Source organism: Heterodontus francisci, chromosome 17, assembly GCF_036365525.1.
Source record: "Heterodontus francisci isolate sHetFra1 chromosome 17, sHetFra1.hap1, whole genome shotgun sequence".
In the NCBI taxonomy this organism is placed as follows: domain Eukaryota; kingdom Metazoa; phylum Chordata; class Chondrichthyes; order Heterodontiformes; family Heterodontidae; genus Heterodontus; species Heterodontus francisci.
The window spans coordinates 63,440,281-63,466,249 of record NC_090387.1 but is presented as its reverse complement, the minus strand read 5'-3'; the positions used below and the strand labels follow the sequence as shown (position 1 = coordinate 63,466,249).

Sequence of the window (25,969 nt, the reverse complement as noted above, 5' to 3'; positions counted from 1 at the left end):
AAAGCACATGGAATTAAACAATGCTCAAGAAGCTCGACACCATTCAGGACAAAGCCCGCTAAATTGGCACCTCATCCACTACCTTCAACATTCACTCCCTTCACCAAAAACGCACAGTGGCAGCAGTGTGTACCATCTACAAGATACACTGCAGCAACTCACCAAGGTTCCTTGAACAGCACCTTCCAAACCTGCCACCACTACCACCTAGAAGGACAAGGGCAGCAGATGATGGGTTAGAAAATAAAAAGAGTTTGGCAGTGCTCAAAGGTTATCTATTTCAATGCAAGGAGTATAGCAAATATAACAGATGAGCTGAGGGCACAGATAGACATGTTGTTGTATGATATCATAGCTATTAAAGAAACATGGCTTAAGGAGGGAGAGGGTTGGCAGCTCAACGTTCCTGTTACAGGATTTTCTGACGTGATAGGGAGGGGGATAAGAAAGGAAGGGGTGTGGCAAGTTTGGTCAAAGTAACTATGACAGTTGTGAGAAGGGATGATATGTTGGAACGTTCATCAAATGAGGCCATATGGATTAAGATAAGGAACAAACTGGGGTAGTTTTAGTGTGAAAGGAATTGAGGGAGCAGAATTCTTGAAGTACATTCAGCAGAACTTGTTTGGCCAGTATGTAGCAAGTCCAACAAGAGAGGGCACAGTTTTAGACTTAATTTTAGGAAATGAAGATGGGCAGTGGGAGAGCATTTTGGTGGTAGCGATCATAATTCAGTCAATTTTAACATAATTATGGAAAAGGACAGATAGAAGAGGAGTTAGAGTTCTCAATTGGGGCAGGGCCAATTTTACTAAAGTGAGGAGTGAATTAGCACAAGTGGACTGGAAACAGCTACTTGAAGGTAAATCAGTGTCAGAGCAGTGGGAGGCATTCAAAGGGGAGATTCAAGGGGTTCACAGTAAACATATTCCCACAAAGAGAAAGGGTGGGACGGCCAAATCTAGAGCCCCATGGATGTCAAGGAGCTAACAGGGTAAGATAAGGCAGAAAAGGAAAGCTTATGTCTGAGACCGAGAACTCAATACTACAGAAAGCCAAGAGGAGTATAGAAAGTGGAGGGGTGAAATCAAAAAGGAAATTAGGAAAGCAAAGAGAGGGCATGAAAGAATATTGGCAAGCAAAATCAAGGTGAACCCAAATATGTTTTATCAATACATTAAGAGTAAGAGAATAACTAAGGAGACAGTAGGGCCCATAAAAGACCAAAAGGATAACCTATGTGTAGGGGCAGAAGATGTTGGTATGGTTCTTAATGAATACTTTGTGTCTGTCTTCACAAAAGAGCAGGGCAATGCAGATATTGTAGTTAAGGAGGAAGAGTGTGAAGTATTGGATGTGATAAACATAGGGAGAGAGGAAGTATTAATGGGATTAGCATCCTTGAAAGTTGATAAATCACCAGGGCCAGATGAAATGTATCCTAGGCTGTTAAAAGAAGCAACAGAGGAAATAGCAGAGGGTCTGATCATCATTTTCCAGTCCTCACTGGATACAGGTGTGGTGCCAGAGGATTGGAGAACTGTTAAAGTTGTGCCTCTGTTTAAAAAGGGAGTGAAGGATAGACCGAATAATTACAGGCCAGTCAGTCTAACCTCAGTAGTGGGCAAATTATTGGAATCTATTCTGAGAGACAGGATAAACTGTCACTTAGAAAGGCACAGGTTAATCAAGGATAGTCAGCATGGATTTGTTAAGGGAAGATCTTGTTTAACCAACTTGGTCGAATTTTTTGAAGAAGTAACAAGTAAGATAGATGAGTGTAGTGCAGTTGATGTGGTCTACATGGATTGTAGCAAGGTTTTTGACAAGGTCCTAGATGACAGACTGGTTAAAAAAATAAAATCCCATGGGACCCAGTGAAATGCAGCAAGGTGGATACAAAATTGGCTCAGTGGTAGGAAATAAAGGGGAATTGTTGAGGTGTGTTTTTGCGATTGGAGGGCTGTTTCCAGTGGCGTTCCGCAGGACTCAATACTGGGTCCCCTGCTTTTTGTGGTGTATATTAACGATTTGGAGGTAAATATGGGGGCATGATCAAGAAATTTGTACACGACGCAAGGATTGGTCGAGTGGTAGATAGCGAGGAGGATGGCTGTAGACTGCAGGAAGATATTGATGGTCTGGTCAGATGGGCAGTAAAGTGGCAAATGCATTTCAACCCAGAGAGGTGATGCATTTGGGGAGGTCAAACAAAGCAAAGGAATACACAATTAATGGGAAAATACTGAGAGGTGTAAAGGAAGTGAGAGACCTTGGAGTAAGTGTCCACAGATCCCTGAAGGTAGCAGGACAGGTCGTTAAGGTGGTTAAGATGGCATATGGAATCCTTTCCTTTATTAGTCCAGGTATAGAATATAAAAGCAGGGAGGTGATGCTGCAACTGTATAAATCATTGGTCAGAATCTAACTTGAGTACTGTATGCAGTTCTGGTCACCTCATTACAGAAAGGATGTATTTGCACTAGAGAGGGTACAAAAGAGATTTACAGGGATGTTGCCAGGACTGGAAAAATGCAGCTATGAGGTAAAGGCCTGCTACTCGACCCGAACCCGACGGGACCCGACGACATGTGTCAGGTTCGGGTTGCTCTTCCGGGTCCTGATTTCGGGCTCGGGTCAGGTCCGGGTCAGGCACACAAAGTAAGAATTGCATTTTGCTCTACTGCGAAGTGATAAAAGTAAAAAACCTACCTGAGCTGGGAGTCTGGGATATCAAGGAGGGAAACTCTGAGCCTGCGCAGTGAGCGTCTCTATGATGTCATCACACTCATGCTACAGCTTCTTGCAGATACTGAGTCGCAAGGTAGGTAAAGGGAACATTCCAGTGGTTGGATCAGGGTCGGGCTGGGGAAAAAGTGGAGGGACTCAGGTCAGCTCGGGCTTGGATCTGACGTGGTTCTGTCAGGTTCCGGTCGGGTTTTTTTTTTTCCCCGACCTGAGCAGGCCTTTACTATGAGGAAAGATTGGATAGGCTGGGGTTGTTCCCCTTGAAACGGAGAAGGCTGAGGGGAGATCTGATTGAAATGTACAAAATTTTGAGGGGCATGGATACAGTGAAGAAAAGTGCCTATTTACCTTAGCAGAGAGGTCAGTGACTAGGGGCATAGATTTAAAGTGATTGGTAGAAAGATTAGAGAGCAGATGAGGAAAAACTTTTTCACCTAGAGGGTGGTGGGGGTCTGGAACTCATTGCCTGAAAGGGTATTTGAGGCAGAAACCCTCAACTCACTCAAAAGATGTCTAGATATGCACCTCAAGTGCCATAACCTGCAGGGTTACAGACCAAACGCTGGAAAGTGGGATAAGAATGTTTTTCAGCTGGCACAGACACAATGGGCCAAGTGGCCTCTTTCTGTGCTGTAAACATTCTATGATTCTATGAACACCACCACCTGCAAGTTCCCCTCCAAGCCATACACCATCCTGACTTGGAACTATATCACCGTTCCTTCACTGTCGCTGGGTCAAAATCCTGGAACTCCCTTCCAAACAGTACTGTGGGTGTGCCAACACCTCAAGGACTGCAGCAGCTCAAGAAGGTGGCTCACCACCACCTTCTCATGGGCAATTACGGATGGGCAATAAATGCTGGCCTGGCCAGCGATGCCCACATCCTGTGAAAGTATAACAAAAGAGTATAAGAGCTACTGGCACTGGCCAAATAGGCCAGCAGTGCCTTATCTCTCTCTTTTTTGGTCATTGTAGGAGAAACGGGCATATAATGCCCATGGGAGCGCCCAGACAGGAAAAGGGGTTCACTACCTACAAGTCATCACCACAATGGAAGAGGGAGTCATGGAGATCACAGGTTGCTGATGAAGGGGAAACGGTGGCGTAGTGGTAATGTCACTGGACTAGTAATCCAGAGCCCAGGCTAATGCTCTGGGGACATGGGTTCGAATCCCACCACGGCAGATGGTGAAATTTGAATTCAATGAATAAAAATGTCTAGAATTAAAAGCCAATCTAATGGTGACAATGAAACCATTGTAAAAACCCATCTGGTTCACTAATGTCCTTGAAGGAAATCTGCCCTCCTTACGTGGTCTGGCCTACATGCAACTCCAGTCCCACAGCAATAGGGTTGACTCCTAAATGCCCTCTGAAATGGCCTAGCAAGCCATTCAGTTCAAGGGCAATTAGGGATGGGAAATAAATGCTGGCCTAGCCACCCACATCCCACAAACAAATAAAAAAACTTGTTGGGGAAGGTGAGATGAATATTCCTGCTGGATGGTGAATACTGACTGCAATGCACTCATTAAGTGGGTGCATTGCACTACACCCATCAGACTGGGAAGCCTCATCACTGTGGAGGCTTCTGCTCTGCAAGGCTGGTTCTCATGATCTCTTCTTGCGTCTCCAACAGATGCTGATATCGAGGCGCTATGACAGACTCCTGCATCATCGCCAGGCCAAGTGCCGTCACACCTTATAAGCACACCCTTCACCAGCGCAGATACAGTCATTTTGGTGGGTCCTTGTGCGTGATTAGATAGGGTGGCACAGGGTGATGAGCACATCACAAATGTGCAGGAGGAGGTGGCAGAGGCAGAGACAGCTGTGGGCAGTCACCCTTGGAGGAGGGAGGACAGACACAGCCCTGCTCAGCTGGGAACAGATGCAGGGCCTCAGGAGTCAGAGGAAAGGATGCTGTACTTAGATCAGCAGCAAGAGATGTGTTCCCACATGTCGGAGTTCTCCGAGGCAGTGTGTGGTCATGGACTGAGAATGGAGGAGTACATCCTGCTCAGGTATGTCACCATGGCTCAGAGATTTGAACACGTGAGCTCTTCCATCGAGAGAGTGACCAACCTCATGGAGACCCATATGTAGTAGCACACAAAGTGCATGCAGGAATTGTGCACTGATGTCCACACTATGTAGCCTTGATCAGTTAGTGGCGCTGATGGCGCAGACATGTTTGGAGGTGATGTCAGTTCCGCCCCGGCTGATGCTCCCCTCCAGCCATCCAGAGCGTCAGCCAGGGGCTGAGGCTATCATCGAGGAGGATGAGGGGGGCCATCCTTCACGTGATGCCACAATCATCAACGGACTCCTTGACCCCTCTGTCTGAAGGACCATCTGTGCAGCAGGGCCCAGTGACAGAGACTGCCCCTGCAATGACGCTGGTACAGCAGCCTCTGGAGGTGCCACCCCCCCCCCGCTGGCACCCTCATGACCAGGATGACCGCCACTTGCATCTCAGCCACAAGCCGAGACATGTAAGCAGGCTGCCTCCACCTCATCTGATGCCACAAGGGGAGCACCGCATAAAAGTGGCTGCGAGTGGAAGCCACCATGTGGGGCAGAGCACGGAGTCACTCGGGTGTCTATCACACGTAACAGTGCACTTTCTGTCTTTTTGAGCACCATATAAACCTCTTTTTATTACTGGCAGGACAAAAATAGAGGTATGAAATGGTGAAGGAGAGCAAGGGTTACATCAATGTTGACAATGAAACCCCTGGGCAGATGTTCATCCTTCATTCGCATTAAGAGTTGAGCTGTTGCACGCTGCATCTTTAATGGAAGTATTAGCACAGACACCTCAAAGTGAGTTCCAGACCATGCCATTCTTCCTCAGTTAGAGCAGCTCAGCTGAAACGAGCCTGGATCAGATGATCAGCCCCAGGTCTGGCCAATTTCTCCTCATCTCAGTCCTGAAAGGTTTACCCCGTATCCTTCGACTATGACCCTTGGTTCTGGACTCCCCCATGATCGGGAACATCCTTCCTGCATCTACCCTGTCAAGTCCTGTTAGAATTTTATAGGTTTCTATGAGATCCCCCCTCACTCTTCTGAACTCCAGCAAATATAATCCTAACTGACTCAATCTCTCCTCATACGTCAGACCCGCCATCCCAGGAATCAGTCTGGTAAACCTTCGCTGCACTCCCTCTATAGCAAGAACATCCTTCCTCAGATAAGGAGACCAAAACTGCACACAATATTCCAGGTGTGGCCTCACCAAGGCCCTGTATAATTGCAGCAAGACATCCCTGCTCCTGTACTCGAATCCTCTCGCTATGAAGGCCAACATACCATTTGCCTTTTTTACTGCCTGTTGCACCTGCATGCTTACCTTCAGCGAATGGTGTACGAGAACACCCAGGTCTCGCTGCATATTCCCCTCTCTCAGTTTATAGCCATTCAGATAATAATCTGCCTTCCTGTTTTTGCTCCCAAAGTGGATAATCTCACATTTATCCACATTATACTGCCTCTGCCATGCAGTAGCCACTCACTCCCTGTGTCTGCGTGGGTTTCCTTCGGGTGCTCCGGTTTCCTCCCACAGTCAAAAGACTTGCAGGTTGATAGGTAAATTGGCCATTATAAATTGCCCCTAGTATAGGTAGGTGGTAGGGGAATATAGGGACGGGTGAGGATGTGGTAGGAATGTGGGATTAGTGTAGGATTAGTATAAATGGGTGGTTAATGGTCGGCGCAGACTCGGTGGACCAAAGGGCCTGTTTCAGTGCTGTATCTCTAAATCAAATCAAATCACTCAACTTGTCCAAATCACCCTGAAGCCTCTCTGCATCCTCCTCACAACTCACCCTCCCACCCTGTTTTGTGTCATCTGCAAATTTGGAGATATTACATTTAGTTCCCTCATCTAAATCATTAATATAAATTGTGAATAGCTGGGGTCCGAGCACCAATCCCTGCGGTACCCCACTAGTCACTGCCTGCCATTCGGAAACAGACCCATTTATCCCGACCCTTTGTTTCCTGTTTGCCAACCAGTTTTCTATCCATCGCAATACACTACCCCCAATCCCATGCGCTTTAATTTTACATGCTAATCTCTTTTGTGGGACTTTGTCGAAAGCCTTCTGAAAGTCCAAATAAACCACAACCACTGGCTCCCCCTCATCAACTCTAGTAGTTACATCCTTGAAGAATTCTAGTGGATTTGCCAAGCATGATTTCCCTTTTGTAAATCCATGCTGATTCTGCCCAGTTCTACCACTGTTCTCAAAGTGCTGTACTATAAAATCTTTGATAATGGACTCTAGAATTTTCCCCACTACTGACGTCAGGCTGACTGGTCTATAATTCCCTGCTTTCTCTTTACCTCCCTTTTTAAATAGTGGGGTTACATTAGCTACTCTCCAATCTGTAGGAACTGTTCCAGAGTCCATAGAATCTTGGAAGATGACCACTAATGCATCCACTATTTCTTGGGCCACTTCCTTAAGTACTCTGGGATGCGTATCATCAGGCCCTGGGGATTTATCGGCCTTCAATCCCATCAATTTCCCCAACATCATTTTTCTACTAATACTGATTTCCTTCAGTTCCTCTCTCTCACTAAACCCTGTGTTCCCCAACATTTCCGGTATGATATTTGTGACCTCCTTTGTAAAGACAGAACCAAAGTATGCATTTAGTTGGTCAGCCATTTCTTTGTTCCCCATAATAAATTCCCCTGTTTCTGACATTTGTCTTCACCAATCTTTTTCTCTTCACATAGCTATAGAAACTTTTACAGTCAGTTTTTATGTTCCCCGCAAGTTTGCTCTCGTACTCTATTTTCCCCTTCTTAATCAATCCCTTGGTCCTCCTTTGCTGAATTCTAAACTGCTCCCAATCCTCAGGTCTGTTGCTTTTTCTGGCAAATTTATATGCCTCTTCCTTGAATCTAATGCTATCTCTAATTTCCCTTGTGTAAACCATGGTTTGGCTACCTTTCCCGTTTTACTTTTGCGTCAGACAGGGATAAAAAATTGTTGCAGTTCATCCATGCTCTCTTTAACTGTTTGCCATTGTCTATCCACCACCAAACCCTTTAAGTAACATTCCCCAATCCGTCACAGCCAACTCACGCCTCATACCTTTGTAGTTTCCTTTGCTAAGATTCAGGACCCTCGTCTCAGAATCAACTACTTCACTCTCCATCTTAGTGAAGAATTCTATCATATTATGGTCGCTCATCCCCATGGGGTCTCGCACCACTAGATTGTCAATTATTCCTCTTTAATTACACAATACCCAGTCTAGGATGGCTTGTTCTCTAGTTGGTTCCTCAACGTATTGGTCCAGAAAACCATCCCGTATACACTCCAAGAATTCCTCCTCTATAGTATTGTGACTAATTTGATTTTCCCAATCTATATGCTGATTAAATTCACCCATAATTACAGATTGTTCTTTTATCACATGCGTCTCTAATTTCCTGTTTAATGCCATTCCCAACATCACTACTACAGTTTGGGGGTCTATATACAACCCCCCCTAACGTTTTTTGCCCATTAGTGTTTCTCAGCTCTACCCATACAGATTCCACATCGTCAGAGCTAATATCATTCCTCACTATTGCGTTAATTTCCTCTTTAACCAGCAATGCAACTCCACCACCTTTTGCTTTTTGTCTGTCCTTCCTAAATATTGAATACGCTGGATGTTCATTTCCCATCCCTGGTCACCTTGCAGCCATGTCTCCGCAATCCCGACTATATCATACCCGTTTACATCTATTTGCGCATCTTCTGCCTCCTCTTCCTCCGATGAACTGTGTCCGTCCAATGCTTCACCCTCTTCAAGGTCCACAGCACTCTGGAGTGCCATGTTATAGAGTGTGCAGCAGATCCCACCATGTATGAGACCCATGCAGGAGTGCACTGCACCCGACCAATCAAAGCACCAGAACTGCAACTTGAGAAGCCCAATGGCCTGTTCAATAGTTGTCCTAGTGAGCAGATGGCTTTGGTTGTAGCACCTCTATCTTCTGTCTCAGGTTCTCGTGAACGGGTCAATAGCCATCTCTTCAATGGATATCCCCTGGCCCCTAGAACCTATTGCATGGAGTTTTGGGGTGGAGTGAAGAGCTGCAGCACTCTGAACTGGTGGAGGATGAAGGAATCATAGCAGCTGTCAGGAAAGTGAGCACACGCTTGCAGGAAGGTCTTGTTGTGGTTTCCAACCAGCTGAACATTGAGGGAGTGGAAGTCCTTCCTGTTGATGAATCTCACTGGGCAGTCACTGGGTGCTGTGATAGCCACATGGGTGCAAATTAATGATGCCCCGCATCTGGAGGAATCCTGCAAAGGAAGCAAAAACCAATGCCCTGTGAGGCCCCATCTGTCTGGAATTGTATGCATTGCCCAGCTCTCACAGAAAGGGCATCATTGTTTCGAGATGCAGTGGTGTGCAGCCATTTGCGAGATGCCACTAAGGTCCGCAGCTGATCCTTGGAAGGAACCAGAGGCAAAGAGGTTCAAGGCGGCACAGTGGTGCAGTGGTTAGCACCGCCGCCTCATAGCACCAGTGACCTGGATTCGGTTCTGGGTACTGCCTGTACGGAGTTTGCAAGTTCTCCCTGTGACCACGTGGGTTTCTACTGGGTGCTCTGGTTTCCTCCCACAGCCAAAGTCTTGTAGGTTATTAGGTAAATTGGCCATTGTAAATTGCCCCTAGTGTAGGTAGGTGGTAGGAGAATTGAGGGAAGGTGGGGATGTTGTAGGGAATATGGGGTTAATGTAGGATTAGTATAAGTGGCTGGTTGTTGGTCAGCACAGAGTCAGTGGGCTGAAGGGCCTGTTTCAGTGCTGTATCTCTCTATGACAATGACTCGAGAAGGCCACAGAGATTGTGACGGCTACTGGCAGGGCATGGCAAGATGCGAGGTTTTCCGCAATGTGGATACAGATCATCTGCATGGAGAGTTGCAATCTCCTCCGGCGCTGGTTCTCAGTCATCTCAATGTAGCTCTGTTTTTGGTGGTAGATCCTAAGCTTAGGGTGTGGTCTCCATTGACTTCCTGCCCCTTGTCCCTCTCCTCTGCCCTCCTGATGCACGGGGCTCTGTTCTTCCTGTGGAGGGTGCTGCTCCTCATTGCCACTGGACCCGAAATCTGAGAGTTGCACTCCCATTGCCAGCTGCTGCTTTCCTTGTGCTCAGGTGGCCTCCTAATTGTGTCTGGCAGCCTTGCCCCTTTTTCTTTTGCCCCCGTGATTCAGGAGGGTGACAACCCCCAGCAATCCCAGAATATTTACTGACCACTCTCCTGCAACCTGCACTGACCCCCAATGGCACCTGAGTGCCAATGGTCGAGTCCCCCTCGGTGCCACTCTCCCTTTCATGGGACCCACCTCATTCCTTAGGCTGGCTATGACTGATTCCCTGTTGTGTATCTGTCTCCATGCACTTGGTCTGCCCCAGACCCATCATGCAGCCCACACGCTACTGCCAAAATCAGAACGTGGCCCACGACAAGCTCTTAATAAGCTCTTTAATGTGCTTAATTACTGTTATTGCCGGATCGAGTGGGTTCTCAGGACTGCCCTATCTCCGCCCTCGGTGTTGAAAGAGTAGGTAGGGAGAAACAGTTTAATGACAGAAATTTCAGATAAATGGCAAAAAAGTGGGAGGGGTGAAGAGGAGAATTTTTGTATGCAGCAGTTTATGATAATCTGAATGCACTGCTTGATAGGGTGGTGGAAGTAGATTCAATAGTAACTTTAAAAGGGAATTGGAAGAGAAATAATTTCCAGAGCCATGAAGAACGAGTAGGGGAGTGGAACTAATTGGACAATTCTTTCAAAGAGCCAGCACAGGAACGATGAGCTGAATAGCCTGCTTCCGTGCTGTATGACTCCATAATACAGGTCAGTAGCACGTTGCAGCTTTCTAGCTAAGGAATGAATATCAGTTATGTTCGTAGCGCACCGAAGTAAATAAAGTGCTGAAAGTATTTCAAAGATAGTCACCTCCTCCCCTGTCTGTTTAGAATCAAATACCTTCAAGGGAAAAGAAAGGATTATTTTTCTGGTGATGGTCAGCTTCTTTTCCACATGTGATGAAGGGTTTTCTCTCTCTCCTTTGCCACTGACCATTGCAGTTCCTGACTGTAAGTAAAAGATGTCTGCCACTCTGGTGCCCACGAGTAGTGAGCCTGGTCTTGATTGCAGATATTTCCTCTCTCTCTGGGATGGCACTGAATGTTTCTCTACTCCTCATTCATACATTTTCTCAACATTTATTAAGAAAATGCATGTGATTAATTTTCAAGTTTAAAAGGTTTTCTGGAGAGCTGCCAGCAAGTATGGCGAGACAGATGTACTGCAAAATGGTCAAACATAGGTTTACAACTGCTGTTCTCAGGACTCCCTGAAGTAAATTTTAACTCCCTGTCTGTTGGGCAAGCAGCAAATGGAACAAAATACACTTAGAGGCCTAGGACTGAGGCCTGGGTATTTTAACTCAGAATAAAGAATTGCCTTGCCTATATGCCGAGTAATTCCTACAAGCAGCGACCAGGAACTTATCCCCTGAAGTATACACCATTGCAGCCAGCCCAATGATGCTGTCGTGTTCCAGTGGGAGTTCTGATTTCGCAAAACTACTCCCAATATTCCCACCCACAGCAGCAGCTGCTGCATCATCAGGTGTGAGCTGTGCTAGTTAGCGGAGATGATTTTCATTCACACATGAAAGCAAGTGCACACTAACCTTAAAGCACTCGTATCTGCATGAAATACATCAAATAACGCGCAGTCTGACTAAAGGTTGACTCTGTGGATCAAGCCTTTCGCTCAGTCTTGCTCTCAGTAACCTCTTTAACTGCACAACCACAAATCTAATAATGTGATCTTATTATATTTTAAAGAGATGCTATAGTCCTGATAAAGTGCAAGGGTCCCCGTTTCACCAGGTTTATAAACAGAAACATCGGAACATAGGAAATAGGAGCAGGAGTAACCAGTAGACCCCTCGATCCTGCTCCGCCATTCAACTAGATCATGGCTGATCTTCTACCTCAACACCATTTTCTCACACTATCCCCATATCCCTTGATATCTTTAATATCTAGAAATCCATCGATCTCTGTCTTGAACATACTCAATGACTGAGCCTCCACCACCCTCTGGGGCAGAGAATTCCAAAGATTCACCACCCTTTGAGTGAAGAAATTCCTCCTCATCTCAGTCCTAAATGGCCTACTTCTTATTCTGAGACTGTGTCCCCTGGTTCTAGACGCCCCCAGCCAAGGGAAACATCCTTCCTGCAACAAACCTGTTGAGCCCTGTAAGAATTTGGTATGTTTAAATGAGATCACCTCTCATTCTTCTAAACTCTAGACAATATAGGCCCAGTCTCCTCAATCTCTCCTCATAGGACAATCCCGCCATCCCAGGCCTCAGTCTGGTGAACCTTCATTGCACTCCCTCTATGGCAAGTATATCCTTCCTTAGGTAAGGAGACTAAAACTGTACACAATACGCCAGGTGCCATCTCATCAAGGGCGGCACAGTGGCGCAGTGGTTAGCACCGCAGCCTCACAGCTCCAGCGACCCGGGTTCAATTCTGGGTACTGCCTGTGTGGAGTTTGCAAGTTTTCCCTGTGTCTGCGTGGGTTTTCGCCAGGTGCTCCGGTTTCCTCCCACAAGCCAAAAGACTTGCAGGTTGGTAGGTAAATTGGCCATTATAAATTGCCCCAAGTATAGGTAGGTGGTAGGCAAATATAGGGACAGGTGGGGATGTGGTAGGAATATGGGATTAGTGTAGGATTAGTATAAATGGGTGGTTGATGGTCAGCACAGACTCGGTGGGCCGAAGGGCCTGTTTCAGTGCTGTATCTCTAAACTAAACTAAAACTAAAATTGCAGCAAGACTTCTTTACTCCTGTACTCAAATCCTCTTGCAATAAAGGCGAACATACCATTTGTCTTCCTAATTGCTTGCTGCACCTGTCAGCTTTCAGTGACTTATGAACAAGAATACCCAGGTCCCTTTGGACATCAACACTTCCCAATCTCTCACCATTTAAAAAATACTCTGCATTTCTGTTTTTCTTACCAAAGTGGATCACTTCACATTTTTCCACATTATATTCCATCTACCATGTTTGTGCCCACTCACTTAGCCTGTCTAAATCCCCTTGAAGACTCCTTGCATGTTCCTCACAACTCACATTCCCACCTAATTTTGTGTGATGAGCAAACTTGGAAATATTACATTTGGTCCCCACATTTAAATCATTGATATAGATTGCGAATAGCTGGGGCCCAAACACTGATCCTTGAGGTACCCCCCTAGTGACAGCCTGCAAACCTGAGAATATCCGTTTATTCCTACTCTCTCTTTTCTGTCTGTTAACTTCCTAACAGCACTGTGGGTACCTACACGCCAAGGACTGCAGCGGTTCAAGAAGGCAGCTCACCACCACCTCTCCAAGGCAATTTAGGATGGGCAATAAATGCTGGCATAGCCAGCGATGCCCATATCCCCCAAACAAATAAAACAAAACATTTTCAATCCATGCCAGTATATTATCCCCAATCCCATGTGTTCTAATTTTGCTTACTCACCTCATGTGTGGGACGTTATCGAAAGCCTTCTGAAACTCCAAATATACCACATCCACCAGTTCCCCCTCATCTATTCTGCCAGTTACATCCTCAAAAAACTCCAACAGGTTTGTCAAACATGATTTCCCTTTCACAAATCCATGTTGACTCTGCCCAATCCTACCATTATTTCCTAAGTGTCCAGTTATAACATTATTTATAATAGATTCCAGCAATTTCCCGACTATTGACGTCAGGTTAACAGGTCCGTAGTTCCCTGGTATCTCTCTCCTTCCTTTCTTAAACAGTGGGGTTACATTTGCTATCTTCCAATCTTCAGGTACCATTCCCAAATCTATAGAATTGTAATAACCTAATTAGAAATGTCACTGATTAAATGAGTTTAAGTTAATAAGTTAAAAAAAAATGTTTAAAAGAACAAAATGCTCTCAATAAAACCCACGGTATAGGTTTTTCTGGGACCAATGTGGCAGCTGTGAAAGTACAATTTTTGGTGCAATCCAGAAACAAAGGGCAGGTTTAGGGTTTTGAGCCAGATCCTGATTTTGTGATCAATTGGGGGTTCTGACCCCACACTGTGTGGGGAACAGTCAGCGGCAGTGATTTTCCCTGAATTGGCCAACTGGTGGCCAGAGGATGCATTCACTGTCTAAGGACAGTGAGTGGGCTCTCGAAGCTGGAGGGCCAATAGGAGGCCCTCCAGCACGGCAGGAATTTCAGCCTGCAGTTCAGGTGAAAGAGAGAGAGCGCGAGAGAGAGAGAGAGAGAGAGTGCCTCCATCTTGAGGCGCCCTCTCAGCAACTTTTAACTTTTAGCTGGCCACAGTGGCTGGGGCACCATTGCAAGGGCAACCTGTGGTCGCAGCTGTGGCCAGGTAGGCGGGAAGGGCCTCAGAGCCTGGCTGGAGTGCTGGCCCCCTGGTCTGCCACTAGGAGGAAGCCTCCAGAGAGCCGGCCTGGTCCTGACATCGTGGGAGACCCAGGGGTCAACTGGAAAATTCCAGTCAGCCTCTGATAATTGGTCTTAATTGGTCAGTTATCGACCTGAATTTTCCTGCCCCCGATTCCACCTCTGAGAAAATGGCCCAGGGGCAGGATGGTGCCAGCAAAGCGGCATGCTGGCCTGTGGCGTAATTTTTGCACCCGTCTACCTTTGTACTTTCCTCTGTATTGGGTGCAAATTCTGCCCAAGTCTGGCAAATACTCCTTGAAAAGATAATGTCTGTTAAAAAACAAAAATATTTTCTGGTTTTTTTGCTTTGCCATTTCCTGGCTCTGGTCAGGAGGGTTGAAGGAAACAATATAAAAACATTAATTCTCCCACAACTCTGGTTAGTTGTTTTAAAATATAACACCTTGTGAAAAGACGGAAGAGTCATCAGCTGCATTAATAAACAGCTCATGCTGACATTGTACAGGACCTGGATAACATCTAGACTTGGGCATACAAGTGGTGGATAACATTTATGCCACATAAGTGCCAGGTAACTACCATTGTGAACAAGAGAAAGCCCAACCACCTCCCCATGATCTTTAGTGGTACCACCATCGCTGAGTCCCCCACCATCAACATCCTGGGCATCACCATTGACCAGAAATCGAACTGGACCAGCCACATCAACACTGTGGTTACAATGCTGGATACTCTGTGGCGAGTGGCTCACCTCCTGACATCTCAATTCTTTTGGTCCATTCACAAGGTTCAAGCCCGAATTGTGATGGAATACTGGCCACTCACCTTGATGTTGAATTACTTAAAGCAGCTGGCACATAACTGGTTTCTTCTTGAATTATTTTTTTTGTGAAGAATTCTTCTAGTCCAGTGTCTAGTTTGCTGTTAGCTGCATTCTCTCCCTTTTCCTGGTCTACAGGCTGTGCCTGCAACATGTACAAACAGAACACAATGAGCAGCCCAGTCAGCAGAAGTTAGAGCATCCAAACAACAGAACACTAAAACATGTCTTTAAAGAGTCTCCTCTCAGAATGAGCTAATCACAATTTCAATCACCATGTCAAACCTAATTGATGATCATTTCTGTTCTGGTAAGAATTTCAATAAAACTGCGAAACCTCCCTTCACTTGAGGTTGTGTAGCATATAATGGGCATACCTGAAATTGGGTTTTTTGTTTAATTCAGACTCGAGGCCTATACCCTCCTGACTAAAATGATGACCTTCATTAAAGTGTTACAGTTGAGGGAGAGTAGGAACCAACAGATCAAAGACAGACCCATTAGACTGTCATGGAAGTAGGTACCACAACAACAATAAAACAATAGCTGCTAAAACTTAATCAACTGATAGTGATTCCCTTCTAAACATTGACACCAGAAGCTGGGAACGGGGAGGCACTGAGCTAATAAAATGGCTTTTAGCTAATGCAGCACATTCTGGGGATGATTTACCTGTTCCTACAGGACCTGGACTCTTGAAAGCATAGTGCACATGAAAGGCCTGCAGCAGTAGGAATAGCCACCAACTTCAGGGTCTGTGAGTAGAAAACTGACTTTGGACAGAAGATCTTGGAGATGCAGAGGTGAAAAAACCCTTAGATTTTTAAGTCCTCTTCACCCTTGCTGCCTGCCCCCTCAAGCCCTCTTATCTGAATGGGGCCTGGAGAAAAGCCTGCTACCAACTTCTTCTGGCACCCTGGCAACTTTTGGGGCAAGGGAAGTGAGATGGACAGAGGTAAACACCCCATCACACTTCATTATCACACTTGTCGTTTGATTGTTGCCTGTTGCAATAACTAAGCTAACACCCTCGGAGGAAATACCAGCACTCTTGGGACAACATTATGGGAGTTTTGTACCTGGGTACTGGGAACTCTCCAGGCATTTTGAAAAGAAGAATCGGCTGCTCAGTATCCAGCATCCTGCCCCCACTCCATATTGTTAAAGTGTGGATATTGTTGCAAAATTCCCACTCAGTCCAATCCCATTCAAAACCCTTTTCTCCTACTGATTAAGATAAAAACAAGTATTTCCCTGACAACTCTATTCTGTTAATGATAAACCTAAAGCACTAGTTCCCAGCCTCTAGCGATTACACAGTTTAAAGGGATAACTATCTACAGAACTAAGGCTCTGCTGAGAACTCTCCAATTCTGAGTCCTGCAAGGGTGTTGGTTGTTTCATGAAAGGGAGATAATTATCACCTCAATGTCCGTGAGCTATAATCTGTGTAAGTCTGATCTCAATTTCTACTGACATTGCCCACAATACACATGAAGCTTAATAGAACATACTGTGATTTGAGGACATGGCTGTTCACTTCTCTGAACATCTGCTGGAACTATTTAAAAGTGATAGTCTAGTACCAAAATATGCCAGTGAAGTGCGCTAAATTGCCAGCAACTGCCACTTTGTCACTGTTATATTGATTTTGCACCATTATTTAAATACATGTAATTCACCAGGAAACAGAGACTGAGATCTATGCGCACAGAGACACACACACACAGAAATTTCCTTTCGCTCTCCCCTTCTACCTCAGTTAACAGCATACATTAAAACATTAGTCCAAAATCAATAGAAAGTTAACAAAATCACAAGTATTGACAACCCTACATCTGGTCTGGTACACTAAGAACTCTCCAGCAGGCCAGATACCAACAAAGTTTATTCTAAAATTAGAAACAGCATGGGCCCTGGAACATCAGTCTTAACCTACACTGGTCTTACAGTGGCCTTGACCACTCGTCTCTTCAACAATGGAACAGGTGCAGTGATAAAGAAGAAATGTACTCTTTTAGTGGTAGTTATTTAGTTTTCACTCCTCCCTGATTTTATTATTTATAATGTAAATTATTAGCAAGTAGATTAGTGGATTGTGCAATATAAGTGATTGGCCAAATGTTCTTCTAACTCTTTGCCAGTTTGTCTCCAAATAAAGATGCTTCGGAGACAGACTTACAGTAGGTTTGGAAGGAGGATGTTTCCTGGTCCTATTTGGTCTTGGTCTGCCCCTGGTGCAATGCTCCAGTTTCATCCCTTCAGTTGGCAAATCTGTTAGAGTGAGCGCAAAAACTGTCTCTGCATTTGCTGGTGTGTTATTTACAGCAGCCATATCAGTGGAGGCTGGACGTGTCTTAGAAGACCGACTGCTGACTGTCAACAGCTGTTCCATTGCTGCAGAATCAGTTTCCTCAACTTGTTTTTCTATCTCTACGTCTGAGATTCCTGTTGGAAAGAAGATGACAACAATTAGTTTTTCTCCAAAACCATTTATTTCAGCAAATAGTAAACTTGTAGCTCATGCTTTTTACCACCTCCTCCGTTAAAGCTGCTAACTAGGGCTGGGTTCCAATGATGTCATTCATAGAATCATAGAATGGTTACAGCACAGAAGGAGGCCATTCAGCCTGTCATGTCTGTGCTGGCTCTCTGCAAGAGTAACTCACCTAGCTCCACTCCCCTGCCTTTTCTCTGTAGCCCTGCAAATTTTTTCTCTTCAGATAATTGTCCAATTCCCTTAAAAACCACAATTGAATCTGCCTCCTCCAGACTCTCAGGCAGTGCATTCCAGATCCTAACCACTCACTGTGTAAAAATGGTTTTCCTCATGTCGCCATTGCTTTTTTTGCCAATCATTTTAAATTGGAGCCCTCTGGGTTCTTAATCCTTCCGCTGACGGGACGTTTCTCCCTTCCTACTCTAATGTCTCAGTCAAATCTCCTCTTAATCGTCTCTTCTCCAAGGAGAACAGCCACAGCTTCTCTAATCTATTCACAAAGTTCTTCATCCCTGGATCCATTCTCGTGAATCTTTTCTGCATCCTCTCTGATGCCTTCATATCCTTCCTAAAGTATGGTGCCCAGAACTGCACACAATACTCCAGTTAAGGACAAACAAGTGTTTTATGCAGGTTTATCATAAATTCCTTGCTTTTGTACTCTATGCTCCTATTTATAAAGCCCAGGATGCTCCATTAGATTCTTTCTCAACCTGCCCTGCCACCCTCAATGATTTGTGCACATATACCCCCAGATCTCTCTGCTCCTGCACCCCTTTTAATTTATATTGCCTCTCCTCGTCCTTCCTACCAAAATGAATCACTTCACACTTCTCTGCATTAAGTTTCATCTGCCATTTGTCCACCCATTCCACCAGCCTGTCTATGTCCTCTTGAAGTTTATCACTATCCGCACAGTTCACAATACTCCCAAGTTTTGCGTGATCCACAAATTTTGAAATTATGCTTTGTACACCCAAGTCTAGGTCATTAAATGTATATCAGGAAAAGCAGGGGTCCTAACACTGACACCTGGGAACCCCATAACTGACCCCTGGGGAACCCCACTATATACCTTTCTCCAGTCTGAAAAACAACTGTTCACCACTACTCTCTGTTTCCTGTCACTCAGTCAATTTTGTATCCATGCTGCTACTGTCCCTTTTATTCCATGGGCTCCATCTTTGCCGACAAGCTTGATTTGTGGCACTTTATCAAATGCTTTTTGGAAGTCCATGTACATCAGATCAACAGCATTACCCTCATCAACCCTCTCTGTTACTTCATCACAAAATTCAAGCAAGTTAGTTTAACAAATCCATGCTGGCTTTCCTTAACTGATCCACATTTGTCCAAGTGACTGTTAACCTTGACCCAAATTATCATTTCTAAAAGCTTTCCCTTCACCGAGCTTCAACTGACTGTCCCGTAGTTACTGGGCTCATCCTTACACTCCTTCTTGAGCAAGAGTCTAAGATTTACAACTCTCCAGTGCTCTGGCACCATCCCTGTATCTAAGGAAATTTGGAAGATTATGGCCAGTGCCTCTGCAATTTTCACCCATATCTCCCTCAGTATCCTTGGATGCATCTCATCCGGTCCTGGTGACTTATCAACTGTAAGTACAGCCAGCCTATCTAATACCTCTTCTTTATAAATTTTTATCCCACCCAGTGTCTCAACTACCTCCTCTTTCACTATGACTTTGGCAGCATCTTCTTCCTTGGTAAAGACAGATGCAAAGTACTCATTTAGTACCTCAGCCATTCCCCCTGCATCCACATGTAAATCCCTTTTTAGATCCCTAATTGGCCCCACTCCTCCTTCTGCCACCCTTTATGCCTATAGAAGACTTTTGGATTCACTTTTATTTTAAGCTACCAGGCTATTCTCATACTTTCTCTTTGCTTGTCTTTGTTTTTTCACTGCTTCATCTTACTCTCTATCTCCTTCATCATCCAGGGAGCTCTGGATTTGTCTGCACTATCTTTACCCCTTGAGGGAATGTACCTTGACTGCACGAAAATTATCTCTTCTTTAAAGGCAGCCCATTGTTCCATTACAGTTCTGTCTGCCAACCTTTGATTCCAATTTACCCGAGCCAGATCCATTCTTACACCATTGAAGTTGGCCCTCCTCCAATTAATTATTTTATCCTGTATTGCTCCTTGTCTTTTTCCATAACTACCTTTAACCTTATGATACTATGATCAATGTCCCCTAAATGTTCTCCAACTGACACTTGATTCACTTGTTCCACCTCATTCTCCAGAATCAGATCCAGCAATGTCTTCTTCCTCATTGGACTGGAAACATACTGATGTAGAAAATTCTCCTGAACACATGCTAGAAACACTTGTCCTGCTCTGCCCTTTATACTAATATTATCCTGGTCTATAGTAGGATAATTAAAGTCCCCCATTATAACTACTCCATAATTCTTGCACCTCTCTGTAATTTTCTTGCAAATTTGTTCCTCTATTTCTTTCCCACCAGTTGGTGGCCTATAGAATACACCCAGAAATGTAATGGTACCTCTATTATTTCTTAGCTTTAACTAAATAGATTCTGTCTCTGGCATCTCACCCAAATGACCATTCTTTATCTGAACGTCAATAGAGTTTTCAACCATTCGAGGAGCACAGCCAAGCCCAGTCCAGTCCTGTGCTCACTGATCTATGACCCTAACAGAGACCAGCATTGAGCAGTTTGGATGATTTTGCTCCTTTCGATCCCAAGGGTGTTGAGATCTATTGTACTGCCCATACTGCCACCCCAATTGAGATTGGTAAGCTCAGCACAAACTGAGAATTGAACCTGGGACTTGCCTGGTCTGTGTGGCTCCAATGGACAATGTATTTACTCTTTGGAAGAAATATACATTTATGTTAATGGGAAACTGAACCATATTCCCAGATATTTAGGGGATCATTTTCCTAACCTGCCTCGCCACAATTCAAGTTGGGTGACGTGAAATTCACCCAACCTGAATGTAGCTGAACGTCTTGTTCCCAATCATTTACATTGGGTAGTTTTATGCTGGATGATGACCCTAGACTGGGGAGGGAAGTTGCACCAACACAAGTCCCTGTGTGTTCTCGGCCGCTGGCTGACACCAGATACAGATGATATCCAGACCAATTTTCTTTCTTTGGCAGCCCCCACCAAAAATAATATTAAACTTATTGCACTGCAGTTTCCAAAGAAGTTGCTGGCAGCCTCCTTTCAGATTCTCCAATCTAAGGGGGCTGGTGGCAATCTCTGGTGCCTGCTTCCTCTCCTCTCTGATGGATATCCTAGAAAATGACAAGGGAGATTAACAATGTCATTCAAACTTCATTGGCAGCAAGAGTAAATACTCCTGCCTGTTTCAGGCATAGTTTCCTGCCTACAAACAACAAAAAGAATCTTTCAACAGTATAAATATAATGTGGTACCCAGTCCAACATCAGCATTACAAAACATGGGAGAAATGTTATAATAAATCTAATTATATGTCTGCATTCCCCCTTCCAAGTAACTCATTATACAATTGATTTTTATTTTAAAACATCTGCTTTTTAAGTAAAACTCCACTTTCTCCTTAGTTCTGCTCCCCACCCCCACCCCAGATGTGGTGGATTACCAATTCAGGTTTTATCACAAAAGCTCACATCAGAACTTAAGCTAGGGGGATAAATTTTCAAAGCATAGGCTGGTGGCAAGCAATCTCTCCCACCACTACAAACATTGGAAAATTTAGTCAACAGTGGGCAAAACATCTTGCAATGGGACTATGCAGAATGTAGCACTCTTAAGCGGGGAAACTATTTTTTAAAATGACTCGCCCAAGGAGCCTCGAGATGTTTGAAGTTACTGGTAGTTGAAGAGTGAATGGGAAAGTTACTGTACTTCCTATTGTTAAACATTGTAAGATTATACACTTTTTTTTCCAAAATATACTTTATTTGTAAAAAACTGTAAAAAAAAATACATTACAAAACAGTTCAAAAACAGCACCAAGTCAACAATACAAAGACAATCATCCTACATTCAGGCAGATAATACAGCTATACTACAATCATACACTGTAAGGTGACTGCCTTCCCTTTGAACGGACTGCTCTTTTAACTAATATTGATTTTAATTGTTCGCCTGGGTCAGAAAAAGACGGTAAATCAACTTAAATAAATGCATTACCATTACTACTTACGTTTCAAAGCTGTGGTAGGCCTGATTCTTCGAGAGCGTATGGTCTTCCTGCGAAGCATAGTCGCACTCTACAGAAGAGACAGTACGTCTGTAAAAATTACTGGTATTTAAAACTGAAAACACTGCACCATTATTCTGACATTCTTAATATTCTGATTGAAATGTGTAGTCAGGGATTCATAACCGAGTTAAAATGGTCATCAATACTTCAATTATCAATTTTTACTGCTTCACTCCCTTATTGAAAAACCATTTGCCCTGAGTATGATCACCTTCAACAACAACTACTTGTACTTATATAGCACCTTGAATGTAGTAAAATGTCCCAAGGTGCTTTACAGAAGTGCTACCAAACAAAGTTTGACAGCTGAAAGCATAGCTGCCAATGGTGGAGTGATTAAAATTGGGGATGTGCAAGAGACCAGAATTGGTGGAGTGCAGAGAACTTGGAGGGTTGAAGGGCTGGAGGAGATAATCAAGATAAGGAGGGGAAAGGCCATGGAGGGATTTGAAAAAAAGGATGAGAATTGTAAAATCGAGGCATTGCTTAATCAGGAGCCAATGTAGGTCAATGTGAATAGGGGTGAAGTGTGAATGGGGCTTGGTGTGAGTTAGGATACAGGCAGCAGAGTTTTGGATGACATCAGGGAACTGGCCAGGAATGCATTGGAATAGTCAAGTCCAGAAGAAAAAAAAGCATAATTGAGGGTTGCAGCAATGAATGAACTGAGGCGGGGCACAGTTGGGCGATGTTATAGAGATGGGAATAAGCAGTTTCAAGTGACGGTGCAGATATGTGGTCAGAAGCTTACCTCAAGTCAAATATGACACATAACGTTGTGAACAGTCTTGTTTATTCTCAGACAGTTGTCAGGAACAGGATTGGAGTCAGTGGCTAGGGAATGGAGTTTGTGGTGGGACTGAAGATAATTGAAGATAATGGCTTCTGTCTTCCCAATATTTCGTTGGAGGAAATTTCTGCTGATCTAGCACTGGGTGCCGGACAAAGCGTCTGACAATTTGGAGACAGTGGAAGGGTGGTGAGGTAGAGCTGGGAGTCATCAGCGTACATGTGGAAACTGATGCTGTATTTTCAGATGATGTTGCTGAGAGGCAGCAGGTAGATGAGAAGTAGGAGAGGGCCTAGGATAGATCCTTTGGGACACCCAAGGTAACAGCGCGTGAGCAGGAAGAGAAGCCATTGAAGTGATTCTCTGACTACAATTAGATAAATAAGAATGGAACCAGGTGAGTGCAGTCCCACCCAGCTGAATGATGATGGTGAGGCGTTGGAGGAGGAGGATGTGGTCAACCGTGTCAAAGGCTGCAGACAGGTCAAGAGAAGGATGAGGAGGGATAGTTTACCTTTGTCACAGTCACAGAGGGTGTCATTTGTGACTTTGATAAGAGCCGTTTCAGTACTGTGGTAGGGAGAAAACCTGATTGGAGGGATTCAAATTATTGGTGTTCCAGGAAAGATGAGCATGGATTTGGGAGGCGACAACACGTTCAAGGACTTGAAAGGAAGGGGAGGTTCATGATGGGGCAGTAGTTTGCAAGGACGAAGGGGACAAGTGTTGGTTTTTTGAGGAGGGGGCGATGACAGCAGATTTAACTATCTCTTACAACCAGCATCTTCAGTAATACAGCAGGAGAGCCAGGTGTGGGAGTGGACGAACGTGCACACAATTCCTCATGCCACTCATTCAGTAGTCTCAGTAGGATGTCACCTACTGAAGGTCGGAGCTCCTTCCTACAGGGGTGAGGGAACTGCAGAGGGATGGTTGGTCCTAGTGCTTGGCTCAGGTCTGTCCGCTTCCTCCTCCATTATTGCCATGAGACAGCCACTAGAAGCTTGCTGATAAAATCCTGCTCAATTTTGACATAGTATTGATGTAATTTGTAAACGCTCTTTAGTTACATAAAAAAGGAAATAAAAATGACGCTGGCTTTTCCAGTCGCTGGAGTTATGGCAGCAGAATGGAAAAACCTATGGAAATTCAGGGCCAAAGGATTTTTCTAAAGTCATTTTCTAATGCACTGCCCCAACACCTTGGAATGTGAGCCTGAATCCGGTGTAGACAAAGTAGGCACAATTCCCTCCTTAGGTTTCAATCAAACGTCGATAATTAGTTACAGGACAGATAGCATACAGAATGGCATTGCTGTATTTATACAGTTATAGTTTGAGGGACTGAGGTGCAATACACAGTGATACAGCACAGTGGCGCAGTGGTTAGCACCGCAGCCTCACAGCTCCGGCGACCCGGGTTCAGTTCTGGGTACTGCCTGTCCGGAGTTTGCAAGTTCTCCCTGTGACCGCGTGGGTTTCTGCCGGGTGCTCCGGTTTCCTCCCACAGCCAAAGACTTGCAGGTTGATAGGTAAATTGGCCATTGTAAATTGCCACTAGTGTAGGTAGGTGGTAAGAGAATGGTGGGGAATATGGGATTAATGTAGGATTAGTATAAATGGGTGGTTGTTGGTCAGCACAGACATGGTGAGCTGAAGGGCCTGTTTCAGTGCTGTATCTCTCTATGATACAAGTGAATTCATTGCAACATCCATCTTGTGATATTTTCTACAGAATTTATGGTGCGGTTGGAGGCCATTCTTATATGTGACAGTCAGTGGTAAAGGCAATCCAAAAACAAATTCCACCATCCCACTCTCTCGCCCATAGCCCTGTACCTTCGTCCACTTCAAATATTTATCCATTTTCCTTTCACAGAAAGGATGGCTTCTGACTCAGCCATTTTCTGTTGCAACCCTAATCCCTCTCTCAGTGATAATTTTAAATTGATGACATTTCATCACCAACTGCAGACCAATGAATATTTGATGTCCAAACCAGGAGAAGCTTTTGAACATGTTCACTCTCTTAACTGATCATCATTCAAACTGACGCACCCTACCCACATGAGAATATCCCAAAGGGAAATTGGATTGAAACTAAAGGACAAGCTGAGTTGACAGCTGGGTGTCAATCTGATGACTGATTTGGATTATTATGCACCAAACTCTTCTGGTGTTTCTGAGAACCTAAATCTTTCTCCATTTACACTGCAAAGAATATTTAACTAAAGAAAATAATCTCAATAAGGTTGTTTGAATACAGTCTTTGATGAGCCATGAAAAAATGTTAAATTGTTGTAACCATCATGGAGTAGACAAGAGTTTAGTGCTGTTTCAGCTTAAAAAAAACAATTCTCAATTTGAACACCAGCTGTGAATGATACCTCAATTGGTGCCAAGTCATTATCGGCTACATTCAATGAATCCTTGGTTTTGTTGATTGTGGCTTCACCTTCCGAAGTTTCTGCACTTGCTTTGTCTGAGGTTGATGTTTCGTATAGTGGCTTTGATGCATAACATGCCTAAAAGGAGAAGACTTAGTTAAGAGCGTAATTTAAATGGAAAAAAAAAGATGCTTGGTGCTTTCAATCATGAAGTAAGACTTCAACACGTAAAAGGCTCATCATTAGATAACTGAAAGGTTGATTTATTAATGAGCACAAAATTGCTCCTGGATGCTATATAGATCTTGTTACTGTACTATTATTTCAGCTAAAATAAAAGCAAAATACTGCAGATGCTGGAAATCTGAAATGAAAACAAGAAATGCTGGAACCACTCAGCAGGTCTGGCAGCATCTGTGGAAAGAGAAGCAGAGTTAACGTTTCGGGTCAGTGACCCTTCTTCAGAACTAGGAAATATTAGAAATGTCAAAGGTTATAAGCAAGTGAGGTGGGGGTGGGGCAAGAGTTATCAAAGGAGAAGGTGTAGATTGGACAAGGCCACATAGCTGACCAAAAGGTCATGGAGCAAAGGCAAACAATATGTTAATGGTGTGTTGAAAGACAAAGCATTAGTACAGATAGGGTGTTAATGGACTGAATATCGAACAGCAAGTAAAAACATGAAAAAAAACAGTGGGTACGCAAACTGAACAAACTAAGATGAAATAAAATAAACACAAAAAAAAAGATTGTAAAAAATGTAAAAAAGAAAAAAAGAAAAAAAAGAGAAAAAATAACTAAAAATAAAAGAAAAATGGGGGGCCCGTCATGCTCTGAAATGATTGAACTCAATGTTCAGTCCGGCAGGCTGTAGTGTGCCTAATCGGTAAATGAGATGCTGTTCTTCGAGCTTGCGTTGATGTTCACTGGAACACTGCAGCAATCCCAGGACAGAGATGTGAGCATGAGAGC

General features: G+C 44.3%; 1 protein-coding gene across 5 annotated transcripts in view; it reads right to left on the bottom strand.

Moving 5' to 3' along the window:
- Nucleotides 1–25,969, bottom strand: part of carmil2 (capping protein regulator and myosin 1 linker 2) — a 227,918-nt gene that overhangs the window by 28,884 nt on the left and 173,065 nt on the right. For all 5 annotated transcript variants that reach the window (XM_068049521.1, XM_068049522.1, XM_068049525.1 and 2 more), the window contains 4 exons: nucleotides 24,998–25,135; nucleotides 21,762–21,828; nucleotides 17,252–17,517; nucleotides 15,075–15,214 (listed from right to left, as the gene is read on the bottom strand). In XM_068049521.1, the coding sequence (XP_067905622.1) occupies nucleotides 15,075–15,214; nucleotides 17,252–17,517; nucleotides 21,762–21,828; nucleotides 24,998–25,135 (611 nt within the window). The remainder of the gene's footprint in view (nucleotides 1–15,074; nucleotides 15,215–17,251; nucleotides 17,518–21,761; nucleotides 21,829–24,997; nucleotides 25,136–25,969) is intronic.